General features: G+C 34.2%; 4 protein-coding genes, 1 non-coding gene and 1 pseudogene across 5 annotated transcripts; 4 read left to right on the top strand and 2 right to left on the bottom strand.

Moving 5' to 3' along the window:
- Window positions 1-984: 984 nt before the first annotated feature.
- LOC105767570 (transcription factor RAX2) lies at window positions 985-2,969 on the bottom strand. The gene is made up of 3 exons (XM_012587137.2): window positions 2,691-2,969; window positions 2,465-2,594; window positions 985-2,085 (listed from the first exon to the last, which is right to left on the bottom strand). The coding sequence occupies exons 1-3, from the start codon at window positions 2,824-2,826 to the stop codon at window positions 1,383-1,385; spliced, it is 969 nt and encodes a 322-aa protein (XP_012442591.1). The 5' UTR covers window positions 2,827-2,969; the 3' UTR covers window positions 985-1,382.
- Window positions 2,970-8,466: 5,497 nt separating this feature from the next.
- Window positions 8,467-10,527, top strand: LOC105771419 (xyloglucan endotransglucosylase/hydrolase protein 31). Its single transcript, XM_012592883.2, has 4 exons — window positions 8,467-8,799; window positions 8,921-9,021; window positions 9,102-9,319; window positions 9,853-10,527. Exons 1-4 carry the CDS (start codon window positions 8,574-8,576, stop codon window positions 10,211-10,213), a joined length of 906 nt encoding a protein of 301 aa, XP_012448337.1. The 5' UTR covers window positions 8,467-8,573; the 3' UTR covers window positions 10,214-10,527.
- A 1,030-nt stretch (window positions 10,528-11,557) lies between these two features.
- On the top strand, window positions 11,558-11,650 carry TRNAY-GUA (transfer RNA tyrosine (anticodon GUA)). Its single transcript has 2 exons — window positions 11,558-11,594; window positions 11,615-11,650. It is a non-coding gene; the product is annotated as a tRNA-Tyr (tRNA).
- Window positions 11,651-12,165: 515 nt separating this feature from the next.
- Window positions 12,166-14,647, bottom strand: LOC105770695 (probable glucuronoxylan glucuronosyltransferase IRX7). Its single transcript, XM_012592007.2, has 4 exons — window positions 13,889-14,647; window positions 13,439-13,803; window positions 13,102-13,352; window positions 12,166-13,022 (listed from the first exon to the last, which is right to left on the bottom strand). Exons 1-4 carry the CDS (start codon window positions 14,175-14,177, stop codon window positions 12,557-12,559), a joined length of 1,371 nt encoding a protein of 456 aa, XP_012447461.1. The 5' UTR covers window positions 14,178-14,647; the 3' UTR covers window positions 12,166-12,556.
- A 4,249-nt stretch (window positions 14,648-18,896) lies between these two features.
- LOC105766777 (protein NUCLEAR FUSION DEFECTIVE 4-like) lies at window positions 18,897-20,549 on the top strand (annotated as a pseudogene).
- A 5,035-nt stretch (window positions 20,550-25,584) lies between these two features.
- LOC105765850 (uncharacterized) lies at window positions 25,585-27,316 on the top strand. The gene has a single exon (XM_012585121.2). The coding sequence runs from the start codon at window positions 25,585-25,587 to the stop codon at window positions 27,307-27,309; it is 1,725 nt and encodes a 574-aa protein (XP_012440575.1). The 3' UTR covers window positions 27,310-27,316.
- The last annotated feature ends 387 nt before the right edge of the window (window positions 27,317-27,703 follow it).

Consider the following 27,703-nt stretch of genomic DNA (forward strand, 5'->3'; position numbering starts at 1 on the left):
AAATTATGCTACATACTACAGATGTCATATGCCCAACGCACCAACTTTTAGTTCATTATCTATTTGAATCAGGTTTTTACTTGCATAAAAGTATACACATCATGCATACAATGTCCATCATCCACTCAAGATTAAGGTATGCCACATTATGATTGCTATAAACAAATAAATCCATAAACAAAAAAATTGAAGGGCTCAAATAAAAAAAAATTCATTTCAGGGGGGCCGGGGCCTTGCCAACCCCCTAACTACGCTCCTGTTAGTCAACCACATAAGGGACTTCAAACCTTCATAATTAATATTCAAATTTTGTTGATGAAGGTGGTATTAAGTGAATTTCTCGTAACAACAATTACTCTAAAAATCAGATTCAATGTAAATTCTCAAAAAAAGAGAGAGTCTACTATCACTTCTTCCCGTTAATTAAGTCTCCTTGAAAATTAGAAGACTACTATGGTAATGAGAAATTAAATGAGGTGTAACATACTTGTGATATGTATGTATCCTTATAGCAATTGTCAGGCTTATGTCCTGTCTCGAATCCAAACTGCTACCAATCAATAAAAACTCAAATCATGTTTAGTTTTTCAAATGCTGATTGATCAAACCAACTAATTCCAAACAAACATTTCAATTGTTTATTGTTATCACAATGAACACATGTGCCTGTTCAACTCTTTAAGATAGGTAGATTCATAAATAGGATTGTGTAAAAAAAATTGGGAGGGATGCTGCAAGTCATTTTTAAAAGCTTCGCTTCCTCCATAAAATTCCAAAACGTCCACCATCACCTTTTTATGTTTTTAAATACATGGGAAACAAGTTTCCAGCTTTAAAGTCTGACTTGGTTCAATAAAATAAGGTTCTTGGGCTTTCAATACTTTGGACAAACAGTGCCAGCAGAGAACCTAAAAAGATCCTACTGCCCTTCGTTGGAAGGATACAATTATTTTCTTGTTCAAGGATAATTAAATCACTGGCTAATGTCTTGAAAATCCACTAAAAACATTGAATAAATTAAAAGCAGAAAACACAAAACAGTGCATGCTTGGGTTTATCTTGATATCAGAGATTTTGTGTGCTTCAACGATGATGCTTACTTTTCTAGCTTTCATAAACATTGATTTTCAATTGGGGGTTCCACTGACCGTACAACATTAACATCATCACCATCGCGTGTCTAAAAGAAAATTGCACAAAATAAAAAAGCTTAGTGCTTTACCATGTACTGTCAAAAGTAGAAATGTTTCATTTCATCAGAACACAAAACCCCAGAAACTGAAAGTCTTAAATCTGAATCTCTACACTGTCAATCCATCTCCCTCAGCTTTGCCCCTTACCCCATCAAAATCTTTCTGATTTTACACCTGCCGTCAGTCCATTCAGTAGTAGAAGTACATGATTTTCTCTTGTGTCTTGTTTTCATCAATGAAGTTGTTGTTGCAGCAATTATTACTGCTAGAGCTAATCAGTCTCTTGAAATCTTCAAGATCATTTTCTAAATTGTACTCCCTTGGCTTCTCAGCCCATTGGTTAACATTTTTACCTCCATTATTGGTGCCAGGATTCAGCATGAAGTTGTGATTATCTTCATACCCATTAGTGGCACAAAAACCCTGAAAATAACTCATGTTTTCTTGCTTCATCTCTCTGCCAAAGCTGATGTGGCCGGAGCTACCATCAGACGAGGTGCAGCTTGATTCGCTCCCAAACATGAGAAAATTTTCTTTCACCGGATAATACTGCATGTAATTCACCAAAGCCTCCGGGGTGTGAATAAGAGAAGAATTGGTAGCCAAGGTAGTGTTGTTATTGCTCAATAGGTCAGATTGAACCGATGACATTGGTTCAAAGGCTGTGAAAGATCTGGTTGGATCCTGATAAGTAGTGCAGTCTTTGTACAGAGATGATAAAGATGAAAATGAAACAGATGGAGTGTGATGAGAAGATGGGAATGGTGGTGGTTTTCTATGGGGTTGAGAAGTCATGCTCATGGCCATGAGTTTCTTCTTAAGCTTGGTGTTCCAGTAGTTTTTGATATCGTTGTCTGTCCTTCCTGGTAACTGAGCAGCTATTATTGACCATCTGCAAGTTGCATGTTAGAAAAGAAAAAGTTCCATAAGAAGTAAATAGAATCCATGCTTTTTTGCTACAGTTGTAAGTAGATGATGGTGTTGAATCCGAACTTGGCATGCAAGCAAAAGAATAAAAAATTATCTGCAAATGGCAAATTCTTGATGTAAAATGGTTCTTCAGTTTAAGTTTTTTCCTATAAAAACCCTTTCAAAAAATCTCTTTCTTTTATTTGTTACCCTTTTAGGTAAATTTCATAAATCATCGCTCATCAAGGCAGCTGATAGTTTTGGTTAAAAGGAAATGAATAAACACCCTTACAAATTTGGAGTGTTTCTATAGTACTTAAAATATTTTCCTTTGATATCATGACAAGTTAAGGAAAACCTACCTGCTTCCAATGCTGGCAAACAGGCTGCAGATAATCCTATCTTCCTCGTCAGTGAATTCACCATGTTTAATGTTGGGCCTGAGATAGTTTAACCATCTCAGTCTGCAGCTCTTCCCACATCTTTTCAGACCTAATTTAAAGACAACAAAATTAACTAATAAGAAACTACAAGAAAGAGAGAAAGAGGCGTATAGATCTGTGTTTGTGATTCTATATATATAGTTACCAGCTTTCTGTGGGAGAGCAATCCAATTCCCACCAGTTCCATATTTCTCTATGTACTCCCTGAGCTTTGAGTCTTCTTCAGTGGACCATGGCCCTTTCTTCACGTTTGCCTTGTCGCAGCAAGGAGCTCTCCCCATCTCTCTCTCTCTCTCTCTCTCTCTCTTTCAGTCTTCCTTATCTCTCTCCAACACGATCTCTTGGATATATACGCTGACCTCTTTAAGAAACCAAAGGATCTCTCTTTCTAAGTAAATTTTGGTGCATGGGAGATCTGGTGTGGTGCCTGCTGCCTTTTAATAACAAAGACTGGTTACAGTAGAAAATATATATATATAAATGATTAAGTTATTGAGGGGTACATCTAAAGTCAAAATGATAGGCACCTTTTAATTAGCTAAGTTAATACAACTTTCAATCTCAAATTTTTGGTTCCCAATAAGTTAGAACTTTCTTTATTTTTTAAAAAAGTATTGCTTTTCCTTCTTTTCCTCAAAGTATAATGCAAATCCCATGAAATAAAAGGTTTAGTATTAAGGCTAACTATTAGCAGTGGAGCATATATAGTATTAAACTTCGACTACATACGTCAATCATTCACATTCTTTCCTTGAAATCAGACCAGATAAAAGAATAAAAACTAGGATAAGTAATTAGACCTTCTTAATTTGATTTGATACAAGTGGGGTTATTATCATTAATTACCTTCTCTTAATTGTTTTATTCATTTATTAAATCCAATACCTTCTGGTTGAAATCATGTTTATTGCTGCAAATCTTATCAATGTAACCCATCAAACTACAAAATGAAACCTGTTTGTGGGAGGTTCATTAAATCCATTCACATATGCCCAGTGACTTAGAGTTGAAAAATTTGACCAAAATGAGGAGTTGAGGAGTTGATAATGAGCACAACAGTGAAACGAAGGGTCCCCATGGATCAGATTAATTGTCCGGAATTTCATCTCATCTGATCAGGTGTCTCCGACTGATTCATCGATGCTACCTTTCCAACTATTGAAGCATCATAAGCTATTGCTATAGCCGAGAAAGTAGATAAAAGTAGGGCCAAGACTACTGATTTCCAAACTAGTTAGCCCATCTTGGTTGGAATAGAGCCCTTCCCCCTGGGAGTTAATGATGACCCTGCAACTCGATATTTTGTATGTCATAATAAAAATTCAACTTAATTTTCCAATTGTGTAGTGCGGTAATTAGACTTCCTTGGGGAGGTTCTAAAACCATCCTAGAATGATAATTACATTTTTAAAAATGTTTAAAATGGCTGAAACATTGTTTCTTTAATAACTTACGAGTTAATAATTGTGGTCGAATATATGCTTTAACATGATAATCTTGTCTTATTATGTTTGCATTCATACTTTCAATTTTTTATTACTATACAACATACTTAGTGCCTTCACATTGCAACGTGTACTGTTATGTTTGTTTGTATGTATAAGCGTATATGCATGCAGATAAGGAAAAAGCATATGATTGAAATCTTACTTGTAACAAGATTCTAATCGATCTCAAATGAATTGTCTAGAAAAGGAGTAGTCCTTTTAGCTTTGTCTCTTGTTGTCAATGGAATCTTTGAATTTGTTTAAGAAACTGTAAAATGTTAGTAATCAATTTAAAAGAGATGGTTAATTAGTCAAATCAATATATGATTGGGTTAGTTAAAAGTAAGCATCGAATAAAATAAACCCTAAAAAATGTGGAGTGTCATCCACTCATCATCAGCATTGACTCTTGGAAAAGATCACTCTCGTTTTTCTTGCCTTTCTCAACGGTTGGCAAACTATGGTAGAAAATTTTGCATGCTTTACCTGCTTCTTTATTATAATAATTTGGTTACTATCACCAATATTATGAACTAGTTATTGACTTTAATTTTTACATTTAATCATATTCAACTTTGGCACCGTTGCCCTCTTCGCTTCTAGAAGTTCCATATTTAGTATGCCCTATACGAAAGAGTGCATATCTCAGATATTGTCTTCATAATCAAATTTAATGACGACAATGTGGTCAAAGTTTTTAAGATTTTGTAAATGGAATTTTTTGTTTGGAGTTCAAGACACTTTTTATACCGTAAATCTTAATTCATTTGAAGGAATATCATTTATTACCCAAGGGGATGTTAAAAATTGCCATTACTAATTTGTCAAATATTAATTGCAAAATGTTAAAATTATAAATATACTATGAGTCATTCATAACTTTTTTAAAATAATTTTATTTAATAAGAAATTCAACATTGTAATGCACGTAAGTTGAAAACAATTATAAATTAACATGTATACTAGTTATTAATCTATATAAGAAATGCACCTAAATCTTCTTAATTTACTCTTCTTTTCTTTTTATTTCATCCCAGAAGTTTGTAGGTTGAAAATAAAAGGAATAGTTAATACTAAGAATCTGACATTCAACCATTCAAAATTTGTAAACAAAGCATGGTAGACAATGATGAAATTCGTTTTTTTAAAGACTTGAAATAAGCTTACGTTTTATTCTTTTTGGGTACATGACCTTGGATTGCGTATACAGACGCAGCTTGAAAAGACTGGTGAAATCATGAAAATCTTGATTAAACGATATAGCTTGAAGGAAATGTTTTACTTTTTGTGGCCCAAAATGCAAAAAATATATATGCAGAAATTCGACCAAATATTGGCATTACTTGACGATTTATCCTTTCCTCACATGTTTTTATTAAAAAGTGGAATCTTCCTTTTTGGGCTTCAAACACTTAAAACGATAACCGAAAGTTCTTGCTTTATTGGGCTTTATATAAGTTCAATAGAAATGAAAACTTTAGAAAGAGGTTAAAGCAGCAGCAGCGCATTACGAGCTAATCATGACTTAACCTACAGTTTGTGCTTCCTTTTATCATCCAAGTTGTTTTCCCAGAACTGAACCCCTTTCACTTGAATCGCGAATTATGTCCCCAACCCCTTTCACTTCCTCCATACAAACACAATCAAAGAAAATGAACTTACCTTCCCTTTTTACCAACAACAAAAAAAGATCAAATTTTCCCCGTCTTCTTTTTCACTGATACCAAAACAGAGAAGTAAGTAGATTGTAAACTATCATGTACATGATAAGAATAAAATGTATATATTATGTTATATTTTTAAAATCTTAATTTTCAAACACTACCTTATCTACTTCAGCAATAACAAGTTGGGATTGGAAGTTTGGAGCAGGGTTGATTTGGTTTTGAAGCCAAATCCTGTATTAAGGTGCTGGATTTGTTCAGCATACATAAATTTCAAACGTTTTAGGGTTTAGATTAGGTTGTTGGTTTGTCGGCGATGGAAGTAGGCCACAGCCGTCCAAGCACTCGAACTAGACAGTTTTGTCAACTTCTTCATGGTATTATAGTCTAAGAAAGAGGCAATCTCATATACGTGCCGAAAATTATTAGATACCCAAATTAATGTATGAAATTGATATGATGTATCAATTAAAACAGTCGTAGAGTTTACTGCACAAAATGTAAATGCTTGTATTGAAAGTTTCATGTAACTTTCATTTTGATTTTGAATGATGTAGAACACTGTCAATTTATTGATTCCTGGGAAATTTTAACTACTATATCTTCGCCTTTAATTATTACCCTTTTCCTTTCATCACAAAACCTATATATATATTATAATTAGTATGGTTTCACGTTACGTTAATTATATGTTTATGTCAAATTACGAAGTAAATAATTTAAATATTAAGGTATGCTTCAAGTCTCTATACACTTTGTATATTTAGAATTTAGTTCCTACTTTTATATTTGGAATATAATCTTTTATTTTTAGATTTAAAATTTAGATCTAATTAATACCACAAATTCTTTTACTAAATCATCTAGCGTGACATTTACTAAATCATTTGGTAACCATGTGACAAAAGAAAATTACATTGAAAAGCAATGCAAATGTAAAAGAAATGGAAAGCCACGTGTTAGTCCCTAAGACTTAGGATATTCAAAATACATATAACCACATAATGTTTTAATCGAAAAGTTAATAATATTAACTATTTGGGCTAATTAATAATATTATAAAATTATAAAGACCAAATTGTGTTAGAAATTTTAAATTAAGCATATTAGAGGGATCAAATCTAAAATTTAACCATATTGATCTGCCACGTGTAAGAAAGAAGAAAGTAGCTTCGTTTTATATATAGATGAGGGGACAGGGGTGATGGAAATGGATTACCCATACCAAAGCATATATAGTTTTTGCTCCATTGGAAACCCAAGTTAAAACTAGAAAAAGAGAATGGAGATATCCATACATCGTCGAGGGTGCTGTTACTTTTATTCCCCTAGCCTTGGGAAGGAGACCTGAGTTTTAAATTTATTAGGTGTTTTGTTATAATCGGTGTTTATTTCCTCTGATTATATGTTTTTGAGTGGTTGATGCTTCCAAGCAACCATGGTTATGGTTTTGCTTTCGCCGTCCAACCCGTCTTTTCGGGTAACATCGATCCCCTGGTGTACTCATCATATTCCGTTTATCTGTCAAACTTGACACTGCCGTTTTTATAGGGTAGGTTAGGTACTCTAATTACTTACATCTCTCTGTATATAATTAAGTACGAAAATAATACCCCTGTAGGAATAATCAAGACCGCCTAGCCATTCACACATGTAGTTCAACAAGTTTGAATTTTTTACATCGAAATATTGACAACCACTTTGTCCCCCGATCTGTCCCCCCACAAAGTCCACCTCCACTTATTTTTCTTAATTTCAATGAACCTCCACTTGCATCACAAACTCTCGACTTCTGCTTCAGCAACCCCAAAACTTAAATTGACGGGGTTTTTCCTCACTGATAACACCTAGTGTCGGTACGGGACTTTTTGATCAACCGATATGTGATAGAAAATTAGGATGCGGCCAAGTCAATCTTCTTGCCAATGGAAAGTTGAAGCCATAATTAATCTAAAAATTAGCCAACAAATCAGACAAAGGGTGGGAAAATATGATACATAGGGCTGTAGCAGATAAGGGAGTTTGATGAAAACCTATCCAACCCTTCAATTTTGCACTAAAATGTTGACTATTTATGTATCAAGCTTCAAATTACAAAGCAAAGATTTAATATAACTCCAACGTGCTTTGTTGCTTCATCTTAATAAATAAAATTCTACTTTTCATGAGTGAAAATGTTGGTCATCGCAAATTTATATTATACAAAGTTTTCCACTGCGTAGGATAATTCTTTATTTAATTATCAAAAGTTAATCGCTCTGTTTTTCGAATGAACAGATTTGCTCTTTCTTGTAGGCCATAAAAAGTTACTTAAGTCAGCTTCACACCAACATGATTATATAATATTACAAGAATTCGGTAATTGAATCACTCCTTTAACATAAGTAATATAACATGAATAATCAGAGAATCAACCTCATCATGCCAACAATTCTACAACAGTTACAGATAACACTACAAGCGAAACGTTCAAATTCGATTGTATTCGTAATATAATCCAAGAATTCATTGATCATACATCCTCTGCATTTTTTGTTTATTTTACTTTCTACCTGAGCAAACAGACGTAGCAAATTTTCTCAGAAAAGCAAAAAGTACGATGTCACAAGATCAACGACGCATCTTAATTTCCTCATATTTTATCATCAGCTCCCCTCTCCCCCCTTTTATTTTCACCATGTATAACTTCCCCATCAGGCATCAACCGACTTGTCACCTTACCTCTATGTTGGGTCCTTCAATCTGCTTATTTATACCCACATTATAGCCACATTTTTCCATACACAAACCTAATTTCAAAACCATCAACTTTTGGTCCCAATCTGCATTTAACCATACAGTCCTTTCTGTTTCATTACTGGTATAGACTGGTACTCAATGCCATCTCTTTTCTGTCTCCCCTTTATGGCTCCAGTTTTCTGTCTGCTTTTAGCTTTTTTCATGATTGCCTCAGGCAATGCTCAGGGTCCACCTTCCCCTGGATACTCCCCCAGCTCCAGGATTAGTTCTGTGACCTTTAACCAAGGGTTTAGAAATCTATGGGGTCCTCAGCATCAGAGAGTAGACCAGGGATCATTAACAATCTGGCTTGATAAAACCTCAGGTTTGTCTGCCACACTCCATTGTCCTTCTTATCTTCTTTTTCATGATGTTCTTCTCATGGTCCTGGACATGATCACTCATTAGAATTATGTGCTTATTCTTTGCATTCATGGTGAAAACAGGAAGTGGATTCAAGTCACTTGAGCCGTATCAATCTGGTTACTTTGGCGCTGCCATGAAGCTCCAACCCGGTTATACAGCAGGAGTTATTACATCTCTCTATGTATGATGTTCTAAAATTAATGAGCTAAAAATTGATTTAACTAATTAAATATGATGTTCTAAATTTTGAAAAATTCGCAGCTTTCAAACAATGAAGATCATCCTGGAAACCATGATGAAATTGATATAGAGTTCCTTGGAACAACACCAGATAAGCCCTATACTCTGCAGACCAATGTGTATATCAGAGGAACTGGGGATGGAAATTTAATTGGGAGGGAAATGAAGTTTCATCTATGGTTTGATCCTACAAAAGACTACCATAACTATGCAATTTTGTGGACACCAAGTGAGATTATGTAAGTGTATCACCTAATTTTCGATATTCTTCTCAACACTTTAGCGGTAAATTTCCATTATTTACACACACGCAAAAAAAAAAGAAGAAAAAACACTTTTTTTTTCCTTCTAGCTTTTCATTAGCTTCTTCATTGGCAGTTTGGTGCAAAAGATTGAAGATATATATATTTTTTGATAATTTCGATTATATAAAAATTAAAATTTTAACGTAGATTCATATTTTGTAATGATAAAAAAAAATTGTAGTGTTTATAAGCTTATGAGCAAAATTGCTATTTCTAAATTATGTGCTTTAGATAGTTGGGTCGCAACTTATTACCTTGATGGGTTATTATTTATGTTACTGTTGCTTATGCATTTGTATAATTATGAAAAGCGATGTCCACATTTTGTAAGTTTCCCTAATAAAAATATATCCTAATAACGTAACCCACTAACACTGCCTATAAACATTTGGAACAAACTTGTAATTTTGGTTATACCCTGCAAATCGTTTCATGAAGTTTTATATGGTTTATGACACAATGAACAGATTTTTGGTAGATGATGTGCCCATTAGGAGGTACACAAGGAAGAGTGACGCCACGTTTCCGACGAGACCAATGTGGGTGTACGGATCAGTATGGGATGCTTCATCATGGGCCACCGAGAATGGAAGATACAAAGCGGATTATAGCTACCAACCTTTTGTTGGTAGGTATACAAACTTCAAAATAAGTGGTTGCACCGCCAATAGCCCAGCCTCATGCCGCCCGCCCTCTGCCTCTCCATCTGGCTCCGGCAGCCTCAGTCGACAGCAAGTGTCGGCCATGAATTGGGTGCAAAGGAACTATTTGGTGTATGACTATTGCCATGACCCTAAGAGGGATCATACTCAGACGCCTGAGTGCTAGTTAAGATTGCCATAAACTAGTCCACGAATTGGGGGAGGTTCTTCAGATGGGCCCTGCTTAGCGGCTGAAGCCTCTATGATTTGCTTCTCTGGTTGTGTTGTTAATTTCTATTGTTTGCATTGTTTGTTGGATTAAAATGATAAAAAAATGTGCTTTTTAATTTTATATTAGGAAAGAAAAGTGCGTGGGAGAAATTGAGATTGATATTAAAAGAACAAAAAAAAGGCCAAATGGGGCCTTCAATGAATGAATGTTGTTTGTATTAAGTTTGCTACTGAGTTTTTCACCTATAAGTTTGCTACTCTTAATGGCAATGGCAAGGGCCGTTTTTTTTTTTAGTATAGAAAGAATGTGAATTTATTACCCCTTTTTGCCAAATCTGAAACAGTGAGGATAATAGTTTGTGTACTTTGGATTTTATCTTTTTAAGTAATTTTAATGGGATAATGTGATATTTGGTATTTTAAAATGTTCAATATGATATTTGAACTATTAGGTGAAAATTGAGATGTAAAATTTTTTATTCAAATAATCAAGTACACAAAAACAATATAAGATTAGGTGAAAAATTAAATTAAAACACAAATATGTTATTAATAAAAAATATTTGAAATGAAAAGGAATATTTTGAAATCTAAGATATCAATAAAATTGAAAGAAGTGAAGGTTACCAAAATAAGAGTTTTGGGTAAGAATATTTTAATTAAGAACTTGAACACAAATTTTTATTAGTTTCCTTTTGAGTCGGTCAACAAAATAAAAAGCTTTTTGTAATTTGAAATATAATAAATAAAGTGGCTTTTGTTTGTCTGAACTTACAAGTTTACAGCCTACTCTTTTCTTTGAAAGAGTTCACAGCCCACTCATTTCTGTTTGGGCCGTTATATACAAGTTAAATGCTAATCCTTCCTTATATATACTATTAATCGAGTACTAATTCAATTACGAAAGGATTAATATGTCATTTTATGGAATTTTGATCTTTTTATTTTAAAAATATTAATAATATATATGGCAAGATTTAAATCCATATTGGTTGTAACGGTAAAACCTTAAATTTACTAACTCAGCCAAAATTTTATTACATTATTTGAGAGATTTTTTTTAAAAATTTTAACAACAATTTACTAACCATTTCCCTCCCTCTTCATATTCATGAACTGTTTGAGAAACATTTTCTTAACAAGACAATTAAAATTCTCAGGCTTGAGAGTGAAGAGCTACTTGGGTTCCATGCATGTTTCAAACTAAGCAAAGTCCTTCGATGCTTTTTCAACAAACCCCAGCATGGGAGTCAGCAGCTGCCTAGATCATAAATAGAAAACTCAACGATCCGTCTCAGAACCGACCTTAGCTCAGTTGGTAGAGCGGAGGACTGTAGTGGGCTATACCCAGCTGATCATCCTTAGGTCACTGGTTCGAGTCCGGTAGGTCGGAAACCTTTTTTCCCCCACACTTGCTCTGAAAAGAATCTTTTAACATTCTCCAATTGCCAAATAGGATTTGGCTGCATCATCACCGCTCCCAGTATTTCCAATATGAATGACACACACTGTATTTTTGCCACCAAATATGGTAGGAGGTAACGTGATTGGAGTCCAATGCCCGTCGTTCACTCAACAAGTGAAAGAGGAACCGTTGCAGCTGATATGGAAAGCCGCGAAGAAAGAAATCCGAAATTCAAAAACTCATCTGCTGCTAAGTGCTAACAACGGGGTGTTGGCCCCACTAACCCCTCCATGGTTCTGTTGGATTGTTTTAGTGACACCACCCTCACCTCTGACTCCCCATCCCCTCATTATTCCATTTTAGTTCCCTCTCCAACAAATTCTGCTATCTACCCCCTTCTTTTCCCCATGACGTTTTCAATCATGTTCTTCGATTCAAGGTATATATACTCTCTTTTTTAATTTCCAAACATTACAGGATTTGAGCAGCTCAAAACTTGAACATGGATTCAAATTTAAATCACTTTCTCAAAAAAAGAAAAGTACAGAATACCAAGTAAATGGTCATACAGATTGCCTTAACCAAAAATTATTCCATGTGTGTGTTATTTATCACGAATATTTGTTTCTCTTTCTCCGTTACGTTAGGTCATCTTGTATTAACCACATTAGTTTGGGCAAATATTTAAAAAATGAACAAAAAAATTCCTCATGCTTTCATGTAGGTCCAATGACCCACCGTATAGGATATAATTTCATCAAGCTTTCATTATATGACACCGGCGATCCAAGCAACCTCCACAGCCAGCTGTCCTCCATTCATGCACGGATGCACCCACATCCACGTTGCCAATTTTACCTGTATAGCTGGCTACTCATCCGACCTGTCTTCTTTCTATTGGCTTGGAGCCCTTGACCTCCTGTACGACCGGTTCAGTTTTTTATAGAGCGAAGTTAAAATCTGCCACGTAGCATCCCCTCTTTGCATGTGATCATTGAACAGTAGGGCTCGCCTGACAGCGGGATCCCACAAGTTCTTCTGAATGGTAGACAAATTGGTCGCGGCTACGTGCTCCAGGATCTGCCCCAACTTCCCAACCTCCCTTTCCGCCACCGTGAGGGAAATCTCTGACCACTTCACAGCGGAGGAGAACGGCAACCTGATACCGTCTGCTATGATCACCGGTACACAGCCCAAAGCCACGGACTCAACAAGCCTTGGACTCCAGGGGGCCCATCCAAGTGGACACAAGCAAAAAACAGACCGTGTAATTTCTGACTGGTAACCGGTAAATCTATGTCTTTGCAAGTAAAACCTCCTATCTCCTTTATACCTTCGCCAAATTTCCGTCCTCACCCTCCTAAAAGCAAAACAAAATGACATTAAACATGAATAAACACGTAATTCTACATGCAATGAACTTTGATTTTGGAGCTTACTTGCTATAAAATTTTCCACTAACGTTTTTGGGGTGGACTTCCATTTTTCCCCTGAAAAAGACCATGATGTCTCGATTCCCAGTCAACGGAGCCTTCTCGAGGGTCTTCCGTATACTTTCCGGCGATATATAAGGCGGTATAAGAACATTTTCAACGTCCTGACAAGGGTGCTTGTAATTAACCCCGAATGTTTGTAATAGTATCGAGTTCATCAAAAACTCCGGAATCCCGTTATCGATAGCTCTATCCTCCTACAAAAAGAAACAAAATATAATACAAGACAGGTTAGAGATATTAATAAGGATTTTTTTTTTTTGGAGGAACAATTTTTGCTTACCATGGCGTGAAAGCAGGCTCCATAATCATGGGAAGCAACGAAGATGTGGTCAAAACCTTGGGAGCGGTTCCAGAATGGGTAGTTTTTGGTGATAAATTGGATAGCCGAGAATAAAAGAGAGCGAGCATGGACAATGGTAGGGAAACCATTAACGGTACTGAAGTTGCAGGAGACATAAACAGGCACGAAAAATAAATCAGCTTCGTTAGGGTCAAATGTTCTAAAGTCGTCGGCGTTCAACAAGGCTCTATGAATGGCCACTTCCGAGGCAAACAAATGGTTGCTGCATCGCTTGTTGGAAAGCCAGTTTTCATTGTATTCCGATGGTAACTCATAGATGAATATCTTCAAATCTTTGAACATCGCTGCCAGAGAGAGAAAATAAACCATTAATAACATTGGTTTTCAAAAGAAAAAAAGAAAAGCTTGATGAAAGAGGCAAAGAAAAACCTGGGTTTTTGAGATAAGGTTGTTGACTAGTTTTGTTAACAGATTCAAACAGGACACGAGAAGGTAAGGATAATTTGGAACCAGAAGCACGAGGTTTAGACAAAGTGATTGGCTTGTTAGTAATGAAGAAAGAGGTGAGAAAATAGAGGGTAAAAGAAAACCAAAGAATCCATTGGTAGTATCTAAAAAAGAGGCTTTTCTCGGGTTGTCTGCCTTTGTGTAATATCCTCATCTTAACATAGAATCCTCTGTTTTTCTTGATGGGTTTTTGCAGTTCTGAAGCCATCATCTCATTTGAAATACATCGAAGAAACCAGAAGCTGCAAGCAGAAGTGTTTTTTTTTTCCCTGATAAAGATCAAAGGACTTAGCTTGGTCCAAAACTAAAGCAGTTGAGATGGGGTTCTCAGTTTCTGGTTTTGACTAGGAAGTGGAATTTAAGATTTTCTGTTAGAAGATAGATGCATACAGGTTGGTTCACACTTCGCTTTTGCACCAAAAACAATTGAACGACTTTGTTGTTTATCTTAATAAATAACAATCTGGTTAGTTCAGTTTTTATCACTGGAAAATTTTAGAGAAATGGAGAAAAACAAAAACTTTTACACACACACACACAGGAAAAGATCACATGGCGGTGAAGAAGTATGGAACTCCGCTATGCTCTGTTTTTGGCCCCGTGAGGATTTTGACGTGTTTAATGACATGAATGGCCTTGGTCAGCTAGAATGAAAGTAGCATGTTGGGCCAGTTTTTTGGTAAAACAAAATGGTGACCTTGAGAAGAAAATTAAACCTCTGGCTGCTTGGTTTTGATGAAATGCTAGATTAGGTATGGTCAAGTTCTGTGGTGTTAGATTTTGTTTTTGATCAACGGTTGTGATGTTTTTTACTCAAGGTTGCCACTGCCAAGTTGGAGAGGGACGGCTTTGTGGTATTTATTAGGTTCTTAAATTTGGGAATTATAGTAGTCATACAATTTGTCTTATCGGTATCCCAAACGACCCAAAACTTATTAATTTTTATCTCTTTATTCTTCAAGTATATTTAAAATTAAGGAGAAGGGGTTTTATATGATTTGAACTTATAGAAAATATGTTAAAAATCTCACTTGTATCCAGTGAATACAAGCACAGGTATGCTTATAACCAACTATTCAAAGAAAGAGAACCTTTAGAACTAACCATTAAAACTTGAATCACAAATCCCAAAGCATTCAAAAGACGAGATCTTAAGCTTCATCAATTCTTCACCAGTTACAAATGCGAGAGTCCACAATATATGCCATCTTACCTACTGCTTGTTTGAAGCTTAAGTTTTTGCTCTTTACCAAATGTTAATATAATGTTTCATCATATCATACCTAAATATTTTGGGCATAAAGTTCAGCAGCATGACCAATGCCACTGGGGAAGTTTTAAATATTCTTATTTTCTTTTTTCTCATCTTCGTTTTGAAAGGTTTTTTATTTAACAAAATACTACTTTCATAATTACATAATTAGCCTATGCTTTGACATATATATACAGGGGAGGGAATTGGTCCCTCTCGAGGATTAGATGCAAGAAAAGAGAACTTTGTTGAGTTTGAACAGTGTAGAAAAATTCAGCAAAAGTGAGAAAATGTGGATAAGATTAAGCTTGCAGAAATTGTCCACACACTATTTTACCTTATATTATGGGCAGCGCCCGCGGCCTGACTTGTGCTTCTTCATAGTCTGCGGGTCCTTTGTTTTTTCTTAGTAACCTATACTAAGAAATCATGATGATCAACCAAATACTTCCTCCACAGGAAGACAATGAGAATGGGGCGGCTTTAATTTTCTTTTTTCCCCCTTTTTAAAATATACAAACAAAGACTAGTTGACAAAAATGAAGATCCTACCTTATCAACTTAACTAACATTCATAATTATTATCATTCTTCTTTTTAATTTTATAACCAAAGTAAATGGTAATTAATGCATTAGTTTCAATAGTCTTGCTCTAGGTGTGGCATCTAACTTTAAATTTTGTATCCCACAAATTGATTCTATAAGTTTTAGTTAAAGCAGATGGTTGTGAACTGAATTTGACCGAAACAAGTCATACAAATTCCCTAATTGACGTTGAATAAAAAGAAATGGTAATTTAATTGTGGGAGTGGCCAAAGCAAGTTCTTCCACAAATGGGTTGGCGATTCTGCAGCTGTATAAACTGGAACTTGGGGGACCCAAAATGTTTTCAGATTGCGTTTCTTAATGTTAGTCAACCATTCCTTATCTCCACGCTCAAGTGAGGAGTAATCAGGATCATATTGTCTCTTTTCTATCTCTTGCTGCCAAACCAATGCCCGATGTCCATATTTCACAACGCCTTCCTTTACTTTTTCATATTTCTTTTTTAATTAAAGAAGCTGGCACCCATACTTTCTTCTGTCACAAAAGAAGAAATATCGAGAATTGGAATCTTAAACCTTGGAATTAAAAATTATACATTCAACTAACATAGCATATAGTTGTTGGGTATATAATAAAGATTTGAATAGTATAACTCCACAACCAATAATCGGGAAGCAGTATGCCAAACATATATACATTTTTAAGGGTGTGTGATATCAAAAACAATTCAATGAACCCTGGAGGTAGGAAGCAGTCACTTCAACTTGAAAGTTGAGATTCCGAATAGAAGTCAAGGAATTACTTTAGCATACCACCTAAATAATGCCCTGACCCCTCCCCCACCCCCAAATAGATTCAGTCTTGATGAAGTTATGCCAATTTATCAGTTTCATTTCATCATCAAGAGTGTAATTATGGAGCTTTTGATTTAGACATATCATTATCATTGTGGTGGTCTTGAGTTACATTTTGCTGGCATATATAAAGGTCTTTGAAAGTAAACTACAAAAGAATGGATTCTCAATGAGTTTTATTTTTGTTTTGATAATATTATAGTATTAAATTCTTAACCATCTATTTTCAAACATTAGTCACATTACAATAAACCATTTGAAGATGATAAGCACAATATGAAGCAGTGAAAAGGAAAGAAAGAAGAAAGACCAAAGCTTAAGGTGATTCGATCCAGGAGAAAATGCAGACATGGAACAAGAGGTTGCATTGCGACGAGTGGTCGTTGTGAACTTGTAAAGCCAGTGATGACACTTTTTAAAGTAATTAGTGATGACACTTCTAAAGTTGAAGATTTTGCATTCAAAAAATTATTCTTAAACAGAAGTTGATACACCTCAACAAAGCTTAATTGACCTACAGCTAGCACAACGTGGAAATGGTAGTTTATTCTATATTCATAATATAAACAAAATTTCCCTATCTTACATGATGAGATAGATGGATTGTTGTAGATTTCAGTCTTTTGCTCTGACATGATGGAGTTAGAACAGAGATGAATGGAGCTTCTGGTATATATGTAAATATATTATATATTTGTGCAACAGAAAATAAAAGAAAATTATGAAACAGATGAATTACCTTCTGAAGCGTGAAGGGCTAAAAGCCGTCATAGTATATTTGTATGAACCAAACTGTAATATCAAGGCAGATAGAGCAGTTCTAAGCTTGGATCTTTTCATATTATTGCTCTCACTGAACCCATCTTGGGACCATTGCTATTAATTAACCTTAAAAAAAAGGTGGAAACATGGAGGCCCCCTCTACTGTTTATTTGGATCATATTCCTTTGTCGAATACTCTACAACTTGCATCCATCAAACAGCTTGAAATAGCTAGCCAATAATAACCTGTCAAATGCAGGGCTGCTCCCTGCCCTAAAAGTTATCAAGGCATTGGAGAAAGAGGCTTGAAAGGGTCCCCATTGGAAGACCATGAATATAAAGAGCTGAAACATTTTTGTGGGCACTGACCATGAATCCTAAGCTTTGAAGTGTGAGTTGTCCATGCACATGCTAGGCCAAATGTTTGTATGGGAAACTGAAAAAGGAATGTGGTAAACTATTGGTAACGGGGGAAAATTATAAGCATATTATCATGTTTCCTGTGCTCGTGTTAGGTAACAGTAAGGCTTGAAAATTTAAATGAAACAAGGAACTTGATCATCCATCCATGGCCCAATCGTTTGTTATGTTTGCCATTCTTTTCCTTCGCGACTTTGATGAATGAGTATGAGTGGGTCGTCTGCCAGTCTGGTATTTATTCATAGGCCCAACAGACCGTGCTGAAAGGCCGGGAGAATAGAACAAAGCCAACTCCTTTACCAACATCCATTAAACCACGAATCTTTATTAGAGTCGGTATGAATTGAAATGAAGGGCTCAATTTTATGGACCTTTGCACCTTTCTACACAACTAATTAATGGACCACCTTCCTCCTTAGCTCATACATACCCATGACCTACTGGAATTGCTAAAATCCTTTTATGTGATTCAGCAGGAATCACAGTTGATAGAAATGGACTTGACTAAATTTCTTTCTTAGTCTTTTTGACTACTATGTCATACCAAAAAGAAAAGAAAAAATTAATTTCTGATAATCTCAAGTAAACATATACATATATAAAAGAGAGTAGGAGTGAGCATTATTAAAAATAATGTGCCATCTTATGCTTTATTATTATAATACTTGAATTTCAATCGCAGGAAAAGAGAAGTTCAATCCTTAAAATCTAGGATTGGATATTAAGGTAACATCATAACTCAAACCTTTTATTCTATTATAACATCTTTTTAGAAATAGAGAGAGAGAGAGAGACATATAGTTTGTTACATGTCTTTACAAAAATAAAAACAAAAGCATAGACTGAAGTAAATATCCATAAGAATAGGGCATCCGTCTGAAACTGAACCGAAATCAAATGATAGGAACTCGGAATGGAAAAAGTTTCTACCCATGTCAATTTTACAGAATGCGGCCTTCCAAATATTATTGCAGCACACAACAGACATTTTCTTATTTGTATTCCTTTTCTATACAAAAAAAAAAAAAACCCTCTGTATGTATATATATATCAATTTCCATAACCATAGCCTCAACAAATACATAAATTGGAAAATATGGATGACGATAAGGGGAGCATGTCGAACAGTCAAGGGCCCGAAGGCAATGAATTGCTGCCTTTTACGGTACAGTTCCTGAGAGCCCGATGGTTTCAACTTTTTGCTTCTTTTCTAATCATGGCTGGAGCTGGTGCAACGTACTTATTTGGCACCTACTCCAGCGAGATCAAGACTACTCTTGGTTATGATCAGACAACAATCAATCTGTTAGGCTTCTCCAAGGATCTTGGTGGTAATATCGGGGTTCTTTCCGGGCTTGTTGCGGAGGTAACACCCACCTGGTTTGTGCTCCTACTTGGAGCTGCCCTCAACTTTGGAGGCTATTTCATGATACGGTTAGCTGTGACAGAAAAAATCCCCAAGCCCAAGGTTTAGCAAATGTGCATTTACATCATTATAGGAGCTAATTCTCAAAACTTTGCCAACACAGGAGCACTCGTTGTCAGTGTTAAGAACTTCCCTGAAAGCAGGGGTTCATTGATAGGTCTGTTAAAGGGCCATGCAGGCTTAAGCGGAGCTATTGTGACACAAATTTACTTGGCTGTATATGGAAATGATTCCAAATCTCTCATACTTCTTATAGGATGGTTGCCAGCACTAGTATTTGTGTACACAATTCGACCATTGAGGCCTGTTAAGCACCCCAATGAAGGGCGAGTGTTTCACCATTTCCTCCTAATCTCAATTGTTCTAGCAGTTTTTCTCATGGCAATCACTTTGACTGAGAAAGTCATTACTTTCTCCAAAGCAGCTTATGCTGGCATTACCACCGTGGCTTGTGTTCTTCTCTTCGCTCCTCTCTTTATTGCAATTAGAGAAGAACTACTGGTTTGGAAGCTTAAGAAACAACCAATCATTCCGCCACCAACCAAGACAACAATTAATACGCCAAAAGGAGAAGTAGATAAATCAAAACAAGAGGCTATGTTTGATGATAAATCCTGTTTCCTTACCTTGTGTGATAAGCCCAAGAAAGGAGAGGACTACACAATTTTGCAAGCACTAACAAGCATAGACATGTGCATTCTGTTTTTTGCAACATTTTGTGGACCCGGCTCAAGCTTAACTGCGGTAGACAACCTGGGCCAAATTGGTGAGTCGCTTGGATATCCAAATAAAACAGTAACTAGCTTTGTGTCGCTTGTTTGCATCTGGAATTTCCTTGGGAGGGTTTTTTCTGGATTTGTTTCCGAAATCCTGATTGTGAAATACAAGCTTCCACGCCCACTCATGATGGCGATAGTGTTTCTAATTTCATGCGTTGGCTACCTATTGGTTGCCTTTCCAGCCCCAGGTACACTCTATGTAGCATCCATCATAATTGGATTCTCGTTTGGTGCACAGCTGCCATTAATTTTCGCCATTATTTCTGAACTTTTTGGCCTCAAGTTCTTCTCTACATTGTTCAATTGTGAGCAAATGGCTAGTCCCCTTGGATCATACATACTGAATGTGAAACTTACAGGGCCTCTATACGATAGAGAGGCAATGAAAGATCTTACAGCAAAAGGTCTAACACGGTCGCAAGCGAAAGAGTTAACTTGCATTGGTCCTTGGTGTTACAGGCTACCTTTTATAATTTTGACTTCTGTTACATTCATTGGTGCCTTGAGTTCTCTGGTTTTAGCGAAGTTTTTATTTCAATTATAAAAAATCAACCCATCATCTCATGTAATATTAATATATTTTGAATATTTTTTCATTCTATTGATTTTTCCAAGAAGAATTGCTCGTGTTGCTCAAACAACAAGCAACCCATTTCAAATCCATCCATCACGTACGTAATTAAATCATTCTTTGTATTGCACAATTGCAAAATCAACTGCCCTTGTATATATCAACCCTCAATTTTTGGACCCAGACTTTTTCTTTTCCTCGTACCAACCTACATAATAATTTTATTTATATTTTTAAGCACTAATTTATCGGATATTATTCGTGCACCAAATCAAACACAAAACCATTTCTATATATATAACACTAAATTAGAGTTACTACCATTTTTTTGAAAGTAGTGTTACTACCGATATATAGGGTATATTACATAAATAGTTATTCAATTATAAAAAAAATCTTATTTTAGGTATTTAAAATAAAAAAAAATTGTGATTTAGACACCTACGTTACATAATATGTTCATTTTGGTCATTCCTCTTAAAAAATCTAACAGAAATTTAAAGTGAAAATATTTCTTAAATTTTGATTTTCTTAAAATAAAAAATTATCATTTTAATTCTCAATCTTTTAATATAAACGAGGGTTCGATCCTCACCCTGAGTATAGAGTAACATTAAAACTCATGTCTAATGTCTATCGCTTAATGAGCTTTCCGAACGCAAAAGGTTAGTCATTGGGCTCGCTCCAGTGGATACCTTAGACAACCAAGAAAAAATATAAATGAGGTTTAGCCTTAATTTTTTTTTAAAAAAAATCACATTCCCAATTTTCCATCACCAAGAAAAAAAAACTCAAATCTATAGATTTCTCTTTTGTGATCTGTTTTAATCTACTTAGCTAATACTATTGATTCATTTTTTCTCCCTTTCAAGTTTCAGTCTTGTTTGATTCGTAAACTTTTTGAAAAAATTTCTCTTAAAATAAAGTGTTATTTTTGTCTGCAAAAGATTGTTTTTTTAAAAATAAAACTCTAGGTTTTCTTTTGGTTTGTTTCTTTAAACATTTGTTGTTGGAGAAAAAAAATAGGTTTAGAGAATTGAAATTGAATTCTTACAAAAATAGGCCTAAAATTTCAATTGCAAGTCTCTAATGGGTATTTTTTTTCTTTAAATTTAAAGCAAAAACAAAAATTGATAGAAAAAAACGAATCAAGAAAAATTGAAGGGAAAAAAAAAATGAATGCTTCTTTTGGGCTGATCTAATTTCTACATAGCTTGTTGTGGATGAAGGTCATGTTTGAGATCACTATTTGTTGGTTCATCCTACCGTTCTTCTTAATTTGGTGCTTTTTTTAAGTTGTAAGTTAATATTTGAGGGAGGAGATGGCATTTGAATTTATGGGGGTTTTCAACTATTTAATTATTTTTTATTTTGATTAATAATTAGTATTAGGCCAATTATATTTTAATCCTTTAAAGTAGCACGCAACACTTATGATGTGGTTCAATTCAAAAAAAAAAAACACGTATGATGTGATAAATTTGTCATGCGGCATCTAATAATTAGTCCATATATTAAAAATATGCCATGTCAAATTTTCTTAGAGTTTTAATGGTAGTGACCAAAATAAACATGTAATGTGGGTGCTCAAATTGTAAAATTTTTATTTTAAAAATCTAAAATGAGAATTATTTTATAGTTGAGTGATTATATGTGTAGTTTACCCTTCTTGATATTATAAATTTATCTTTAAAAATATTATTATAATAAAGTGTTATTTTTTTAAAATTTATTAGCATGCTAATAATAAAAATAAAGTCATCACTTATGTACTAAATTATATTAAAATTCGTATTACATAAATAAATAAATAAAATTAGCTTATGAATGGTAGAAATCTCAAACTAGCATATAGTATAACATTGCATGTAATATGCTTAAGCTACAAATATTTCTGACGAGGAGATTGACATTGACATGCATGCCTTCTGTTTATGCAATATTTGGGACACAAATCTTAATTATAGCTCAGTTAATATTTGGGACAAGAATTTTGTAGAGTAATACGTAAAAATATGTAGGTGACATAATTTATTGAATTTGTAAGTAAGTTTAAAAAAAAAATCTTTTGAAACAAAATATTTATCCAAACTTTAAATATTTTATATTATAAAAATATTTATCCAATTTATCTAATTTTAGTTTCATTTCGAACCTATAAATATTGTGTAATAAGCAATGGCCCAACACAATATCAGAAGCCCTAGGGTTTCTGGGATGAGTCTTGCGCCGCAGCCACCTAGCCTTGCTCTCCGAATTTCAGCTGAATCTTCACCTGCATAGCAAATCAGCACAAAAAAAAGGAAGCAAAACAATAATGGAAAGGAATCAAAGGATTGAGAATCAAATAAATGTAATGGAAAGAAATCAAAAGATTGAGAATAAAATCAATGTAAACAAGATTTTATTTCTATATATTTTTTATTATTATGGCTATATAAAGCCATTGAAACATTGTAAAAAGGGAGGGGACTGAAAAGAGATAGAAGGAAAATTTTCTTTTTGAATACAAAGGTTTTTTTCTCTCTATATTACCTTGAGGATTATCGTTATTTTATTTTTCATTTATACATAGATGTATATATATTTTTAGTTTATTTATCTCTTTATTTATTTTTGCTTAAAATATAAAGAAAGGAGGAAAGGGCTTACTCCTCAAAGTTGGAATCACCGGATTTGTGCCGTCTCCGTCGCAATCGGAGCATCGGCAAGAGTGAACGGTGGCGTCAGGGGGCTGGGGTTAAAAACCCTAGTAGAGAGCCTTTGTTTTTTTTTGTTTTCTTTTTTTTCTATGCTGCAAACAATGTTTTTTTTCTAAAAAAAAACTGTTTTAAATCATGCTAGCGAAACGACACCGTTTTGGGGAGGCGGATTATTTTCGATTTGGCCCTCCATGTAATTCGCGTGTCGCGATTTCGCCCATTATTTTGCTTAAATTTCATTTATTTCTTGTTATTTTAGTTTTTTTTAACTATTTGTTTTTTGCAATTCGTTTTTTTAATTTTATTTTCTCATCTTCCTCATCATTATTACTATTATTATTATTTAATTATTATTTTTATGTACATACAAACATTTTTTATAATATATATACTTTTATATTTTTAATTTCAAAAACTTGTTTTTACTTTTGTAAATATGTACACGTATACTTGTACATGTTTTCTTCATAGTTTTTTTAATATTTTTTAAATTAATTAATTTAATTATTATCATTTTTTTGTATATATGTAATTATCGTTTTATAATCTATATATGTATATAATTATTTTTATATATATATGTACATATTATATTTTTTTCAATTAATATTTTCTCATATATATATACATATATTTATTTATTTTATTCAATTTTGATAATGTAGATATTATTTAATTATTTTTAATCTATAGATATTTTATATGTACATGTATACATATTATTTTTTTCTAATGAATGTTCTTTTATATTTATATATATACACGTATATATCTATTTTTATTTATTTATTTTTGAAAATGTTTAACTACCTATTTATTTTTTTACACAAATTTTATAATATATATTTATATATTTCTTTTATAAATGCATTATATTTTGTATGAATCTTATAGTCTATATCTTCATAATTTCCACGTGTGTATTATATGTCTTCGATTTTTATTTATTTTGTTTGCTTTCCTCATTCGAGGTATAATTGTGTTTACATTTAATGTTTTGCATGTCATGGATTATTATTTTTTATTTCGTTTATTTATTTGTTTATATTATTTTTATGCCATTAATGTATTTATTATCGTTGTATTTATTATTATAGCATTTGTATGTATAATATAACGTTACATCATCTTTTACTCAAATTTAAAATTAGAAAATCTCTAAGATTGAGATAATGCTCGTATTAAGGATTTTCAAGGAAATTGAGCCCTAACGTATTGGGTTCCGATTTTCTTCGTTAAATCCAACGATCGAGCATTTTTCTTTAATCAAAAACAATAACTCATTATTGGGAATTCAACACGTTGTGTCCTAACGTATTGGATGTGACGCATTGATTTCTCGAAATGAAGATTTTTAAAAATAGTAAAGGAAATATTCGAGTTTGGGATTCTAAAGGATCGTGCCCTAACGTATTGGGTGTGATTTCTTAAATCTTGGATGAGTGGATGTTCTTTTATTCTGACCTAATTCATTTTGGGGAAAATTAGAATGTTGTGCCCTAACGTATTGGGTGTGGCATTTTTGCTTCTCTGAATTGAAAAGGGTATTAATATGCAACGTTTTAGTTTTTTAAAAGATTATTTTAAAATTTTCGACCTTAAGACATTAATTAATTAACTAGGTACCAATTTTTGGGCGTAATGGGGGTGCTAATCCTTCCTCATACGTAACCGACTTCCGGACCCGTTTTTTTTAAAAAAAGAATTCGTAGACCAAAGCCGTTTTAGGTGATCCAATCACACCTTACTAAAAGATTGGTGGCGACTCCCAATTTTCCTTTTTTAAGTCGACAACCTAAAATATTTTATTTTTCAAAAAAATAGTTTCGACATATTGACTATGCTATCTAGTAATGTATGGGATAAAAATATGTTTAATACCATATTATTTGTATTCATATATATATATATTATCAAAATCCAATATTAATTAAAAAAATATGGCGCATGTGATTATATAATGCTTACTAAATTATTTTAAACATGGATGGATGTAGATATAAATTGATTTAAAAGGTTTAATATTATCAATTTTTGAATGAAAGGATAAACACCAATTTAAACATATCGCAATTTTACAAAAATCTCTTAAACCATAATTAATCTAATATAAAACATTTGAAGTTTGTCATCAAATCACTTTCTCATAAACAAACTGTTTAATAAGAAATTGAACTTTGCTTTATATAAAATTCTTATGAACTAAAACTTTAATTTGTGACTTCCTCTCCCTTTATAATTTTCTCTTTGCTTTATGAATTTTTCTTCACTCATAATTTTCTCTAAGAAAGCATCGACAAGTAGGTATGACTGAAGAAGCAAAAGAAAGCATCTCTACAAAAAGAGGACTCAGACGCAACGAAATATTACCTTTTACATTAGAATTCCTCCGTGGTCGATGGTTTGCACTTTTTGCCTCTTTTCTAATCATGGCGAGTTCTGGTTCAGTCTATTTATTCGGAACCTACTCCAACGAGATCAAAACCACTCTTGGTTATGATCAGACAACCATCAATCTTTTAGGCTTCTCCAAGGATGTTGGTGCTAATGTTGGGATTCTTACTGGCCTTATTGCCGAGACCACACCCACTTGGTTTGTGCTACTACTTGGGGCCGCACTCAACTTTGGCGGCTATTTCATGATATGGTTAGCCGTGACAGGAAAAATAGCCAAACCCATGGTTTGGCAAATGTGCGTTTACATGGCTATTGGAGCCAATTCCCAGAATTTTGCCAATACAGTAGGCGTCGTTACCGCTGTCAAGAACTTCCCTGAAAGCAGGGGTTCTTTGATAGGTCTCTTGAAGGGCTACGCAGGGTTAAGTGGTGCTATTATAACACAGGTCTACTTGGCTGTATACGGTAACGATTCAAAGTCTCTCATCTTTCTTATTGCATGTCTTCCCACTGCACTTTCACTAATATTTATATACACAATTCGGACAATGGGGCCCGTTAAGCATCCCAATGAACATCGAGTCTTCAACCAATTCCTGCTTCTCTCAATTGTTTTAGCACTTCTTCTTATGGTAAAAACTTTAATAGAGAGAAAAATCACATTCTCTAAAGGAACAAATGCTGTCATTACCACAGTGCTCTGTTTACTTCTCTTTGCCTCTCTTTATATTTCCATTAGAGAAGCGTTAGTAGTTTGGAACATCAAGAAACAGCCTCCAACTGCCATAACAATTGAGCAGTCTAAATCACAAGTAGTTGAATCAAGTGAAGAAACTTCAACGAAGCCTACTTCTTCAGAACAGGTTGATGAAAAGATAGATAAATCATGTTTCCTTACCGTTTTCGATCAGCCGGAGAGAGGAACGGATTACACAATTTTGCAAGCACTCACCAGCATTGATATGTTAATTCTCCTTGTTACCACAATTTTCGGACTTGGGGCAAGCTTAACTGCAGTAGACAATTTGGGTCAAATTGGTGAGTCGCTTGGATATGACAATAGAACAGTGACTACTTTTGTATCAATTATTAGCATCTGGAATTTTTTCGGGAGAGTTTTTTCTGGATTTGTTTCCGAAATTCTGATGGTAAAGTACAAGCTTCCACGGCCACTCATGATGACGATGGTGCTTCTTTTTTCATGCATTGGCTATCTCTTGATTGCCTTTCCATTCCCAGGTGCACTGTATATAGCATCAGTTATAATTGGAATCACGTTCGGGGCACAACTACCATTAATATTTGCCATTATATCTGAGCTGTTTGGCTTGAAGTACTATGCTACATTGTTTAACTGTGCCCAAATTGCAAGTCCTCTTGGGTCATATATATTTAAAGTGAAGGTTACGGGGGCCATCTACGACACAGAAGCATTGAAGGATGTTGCAGCCAAAGGCTTAGCAGCGAAACAATTGACATGCATTGGCAGTCATTGTTACAGACTGTCGTTTATAATACTGGCTTCTGTTAGCTGCTTTGGAGCCTTGTGTTCTCTAATTCTGGTGATGAGAACCCGAAAGTTCTACCAAAGCGATATTTACCAGAAGTTTAGAGAAAATGCTGATACCTTATGAAACAAATGGTTGCAGTCTTTTCATAGTCATTATGTTATTTCTTTTATTATCATTGTATTTAATCAAAATAGTTATAACATGTTTCATGGATCCTTAATTTCCCCTTCAATAACTAAAACAATCCTTAATTTGTTGAAATCATTCAATTTTTTACCGTGATTACATTGTGCCTTCAATTCATTTTTGTTCTCGCATTCAAGCTTTGTCATTTCATCCCACACCTTTGAAGTGGTAGACTTTTGACGTTTGACAGCGCTTTCGTACTCATTAAACCCATCGTCCACAGGTATAGGAGTGTTCGAACTAGCCATAGTCATAAAAATTTAAGTCCTGAAATCCAAAAATAATCATATTTATAACTCGATTACTGAATATATATATATACAAATATTTT

This window comes from Gossypium raimondii, chromosome 5, assembly GCF_025698545.1.
Source record: "Gossypium raimondii isolate GPD5lz chromosome 5, ASM2569854v1, whole genome shotgun sequence".
NCBI lineage: Eukaryota > Viridiplantae > Streptophyta > Magnoliopsida > Malvales > Malvaceae > Gossypium > Gossypium raimondii.

Coding starts and splice junctions, on each gene's coding strand:
- LOC105770695 (XM_012592007.2), bottom strand. CDS start 14,177: ATGATGGCTTCAGAACTGCAAAAACCCATCAAGAAAAACAGAGGATTC. Junction 13,353..13,438: donor GAGCCTGCTTTCACGCCATG/GTAAGCAAAAAT, acceptor TTCTTTTTGTAG/GAGGATAGAGCTATCGATAA. Junction 13,023..13,101: donor AGTGGAAAATTTTATAGCAA/GTAAGCTCCAAA, acceptor TTTTGCTTTTAG/GAGGGTGAGGACGGAAATTT.
- LOC105771419 (XM_012592883.2), top strand. CDS start 8,574: ATGCCATCTCTTTTCTGTCTCCCCTTTATGGCTCCAGTTTTCTGTCTG. Junction 8,800..8,920: donor CTGGCTTGATAAAACCTCAG/GTTTGTCTGCCA, acceptor TGGTGAAAACAG/GAAGTGGATTCAAGTCACTT. Junction 9,320..9,852: donor TGGACACCAAGTGAGATTAT/GTAAGTGTATCA, acceptor CACAATGAACAG/ATTTTTGGTAGATGATGTGC.
- LOC105765850 (XM_012585121.2), top strand. CDS start 25,585: ATGACTGAAGAAGCAAAAGAAAGCATCTCTACAAAAAGAGGACTCAGA.
- LOC105767570 (XM_012587137.2), bottom strand. CDS start 2,826: ATGGGGAGAGCTCCTTGCTGCGACAAGGCAAACGTGAAGAAAGGGCCA. Junction 2,595..2,690: donor TGCTCTCCCACAGAAAGCTG/GTAACTATATAT, acceptor TCTTTAAATTAG/GTCTGAAAAGATGTGGGAAG. Junction 2,086..2,464: donor TTTGCCAGCATTGGAAGCAG/GTAGGTTTTCCT, acceptor TGCAACTTGCAG/ATGGTCAATAATAGCTGCTC.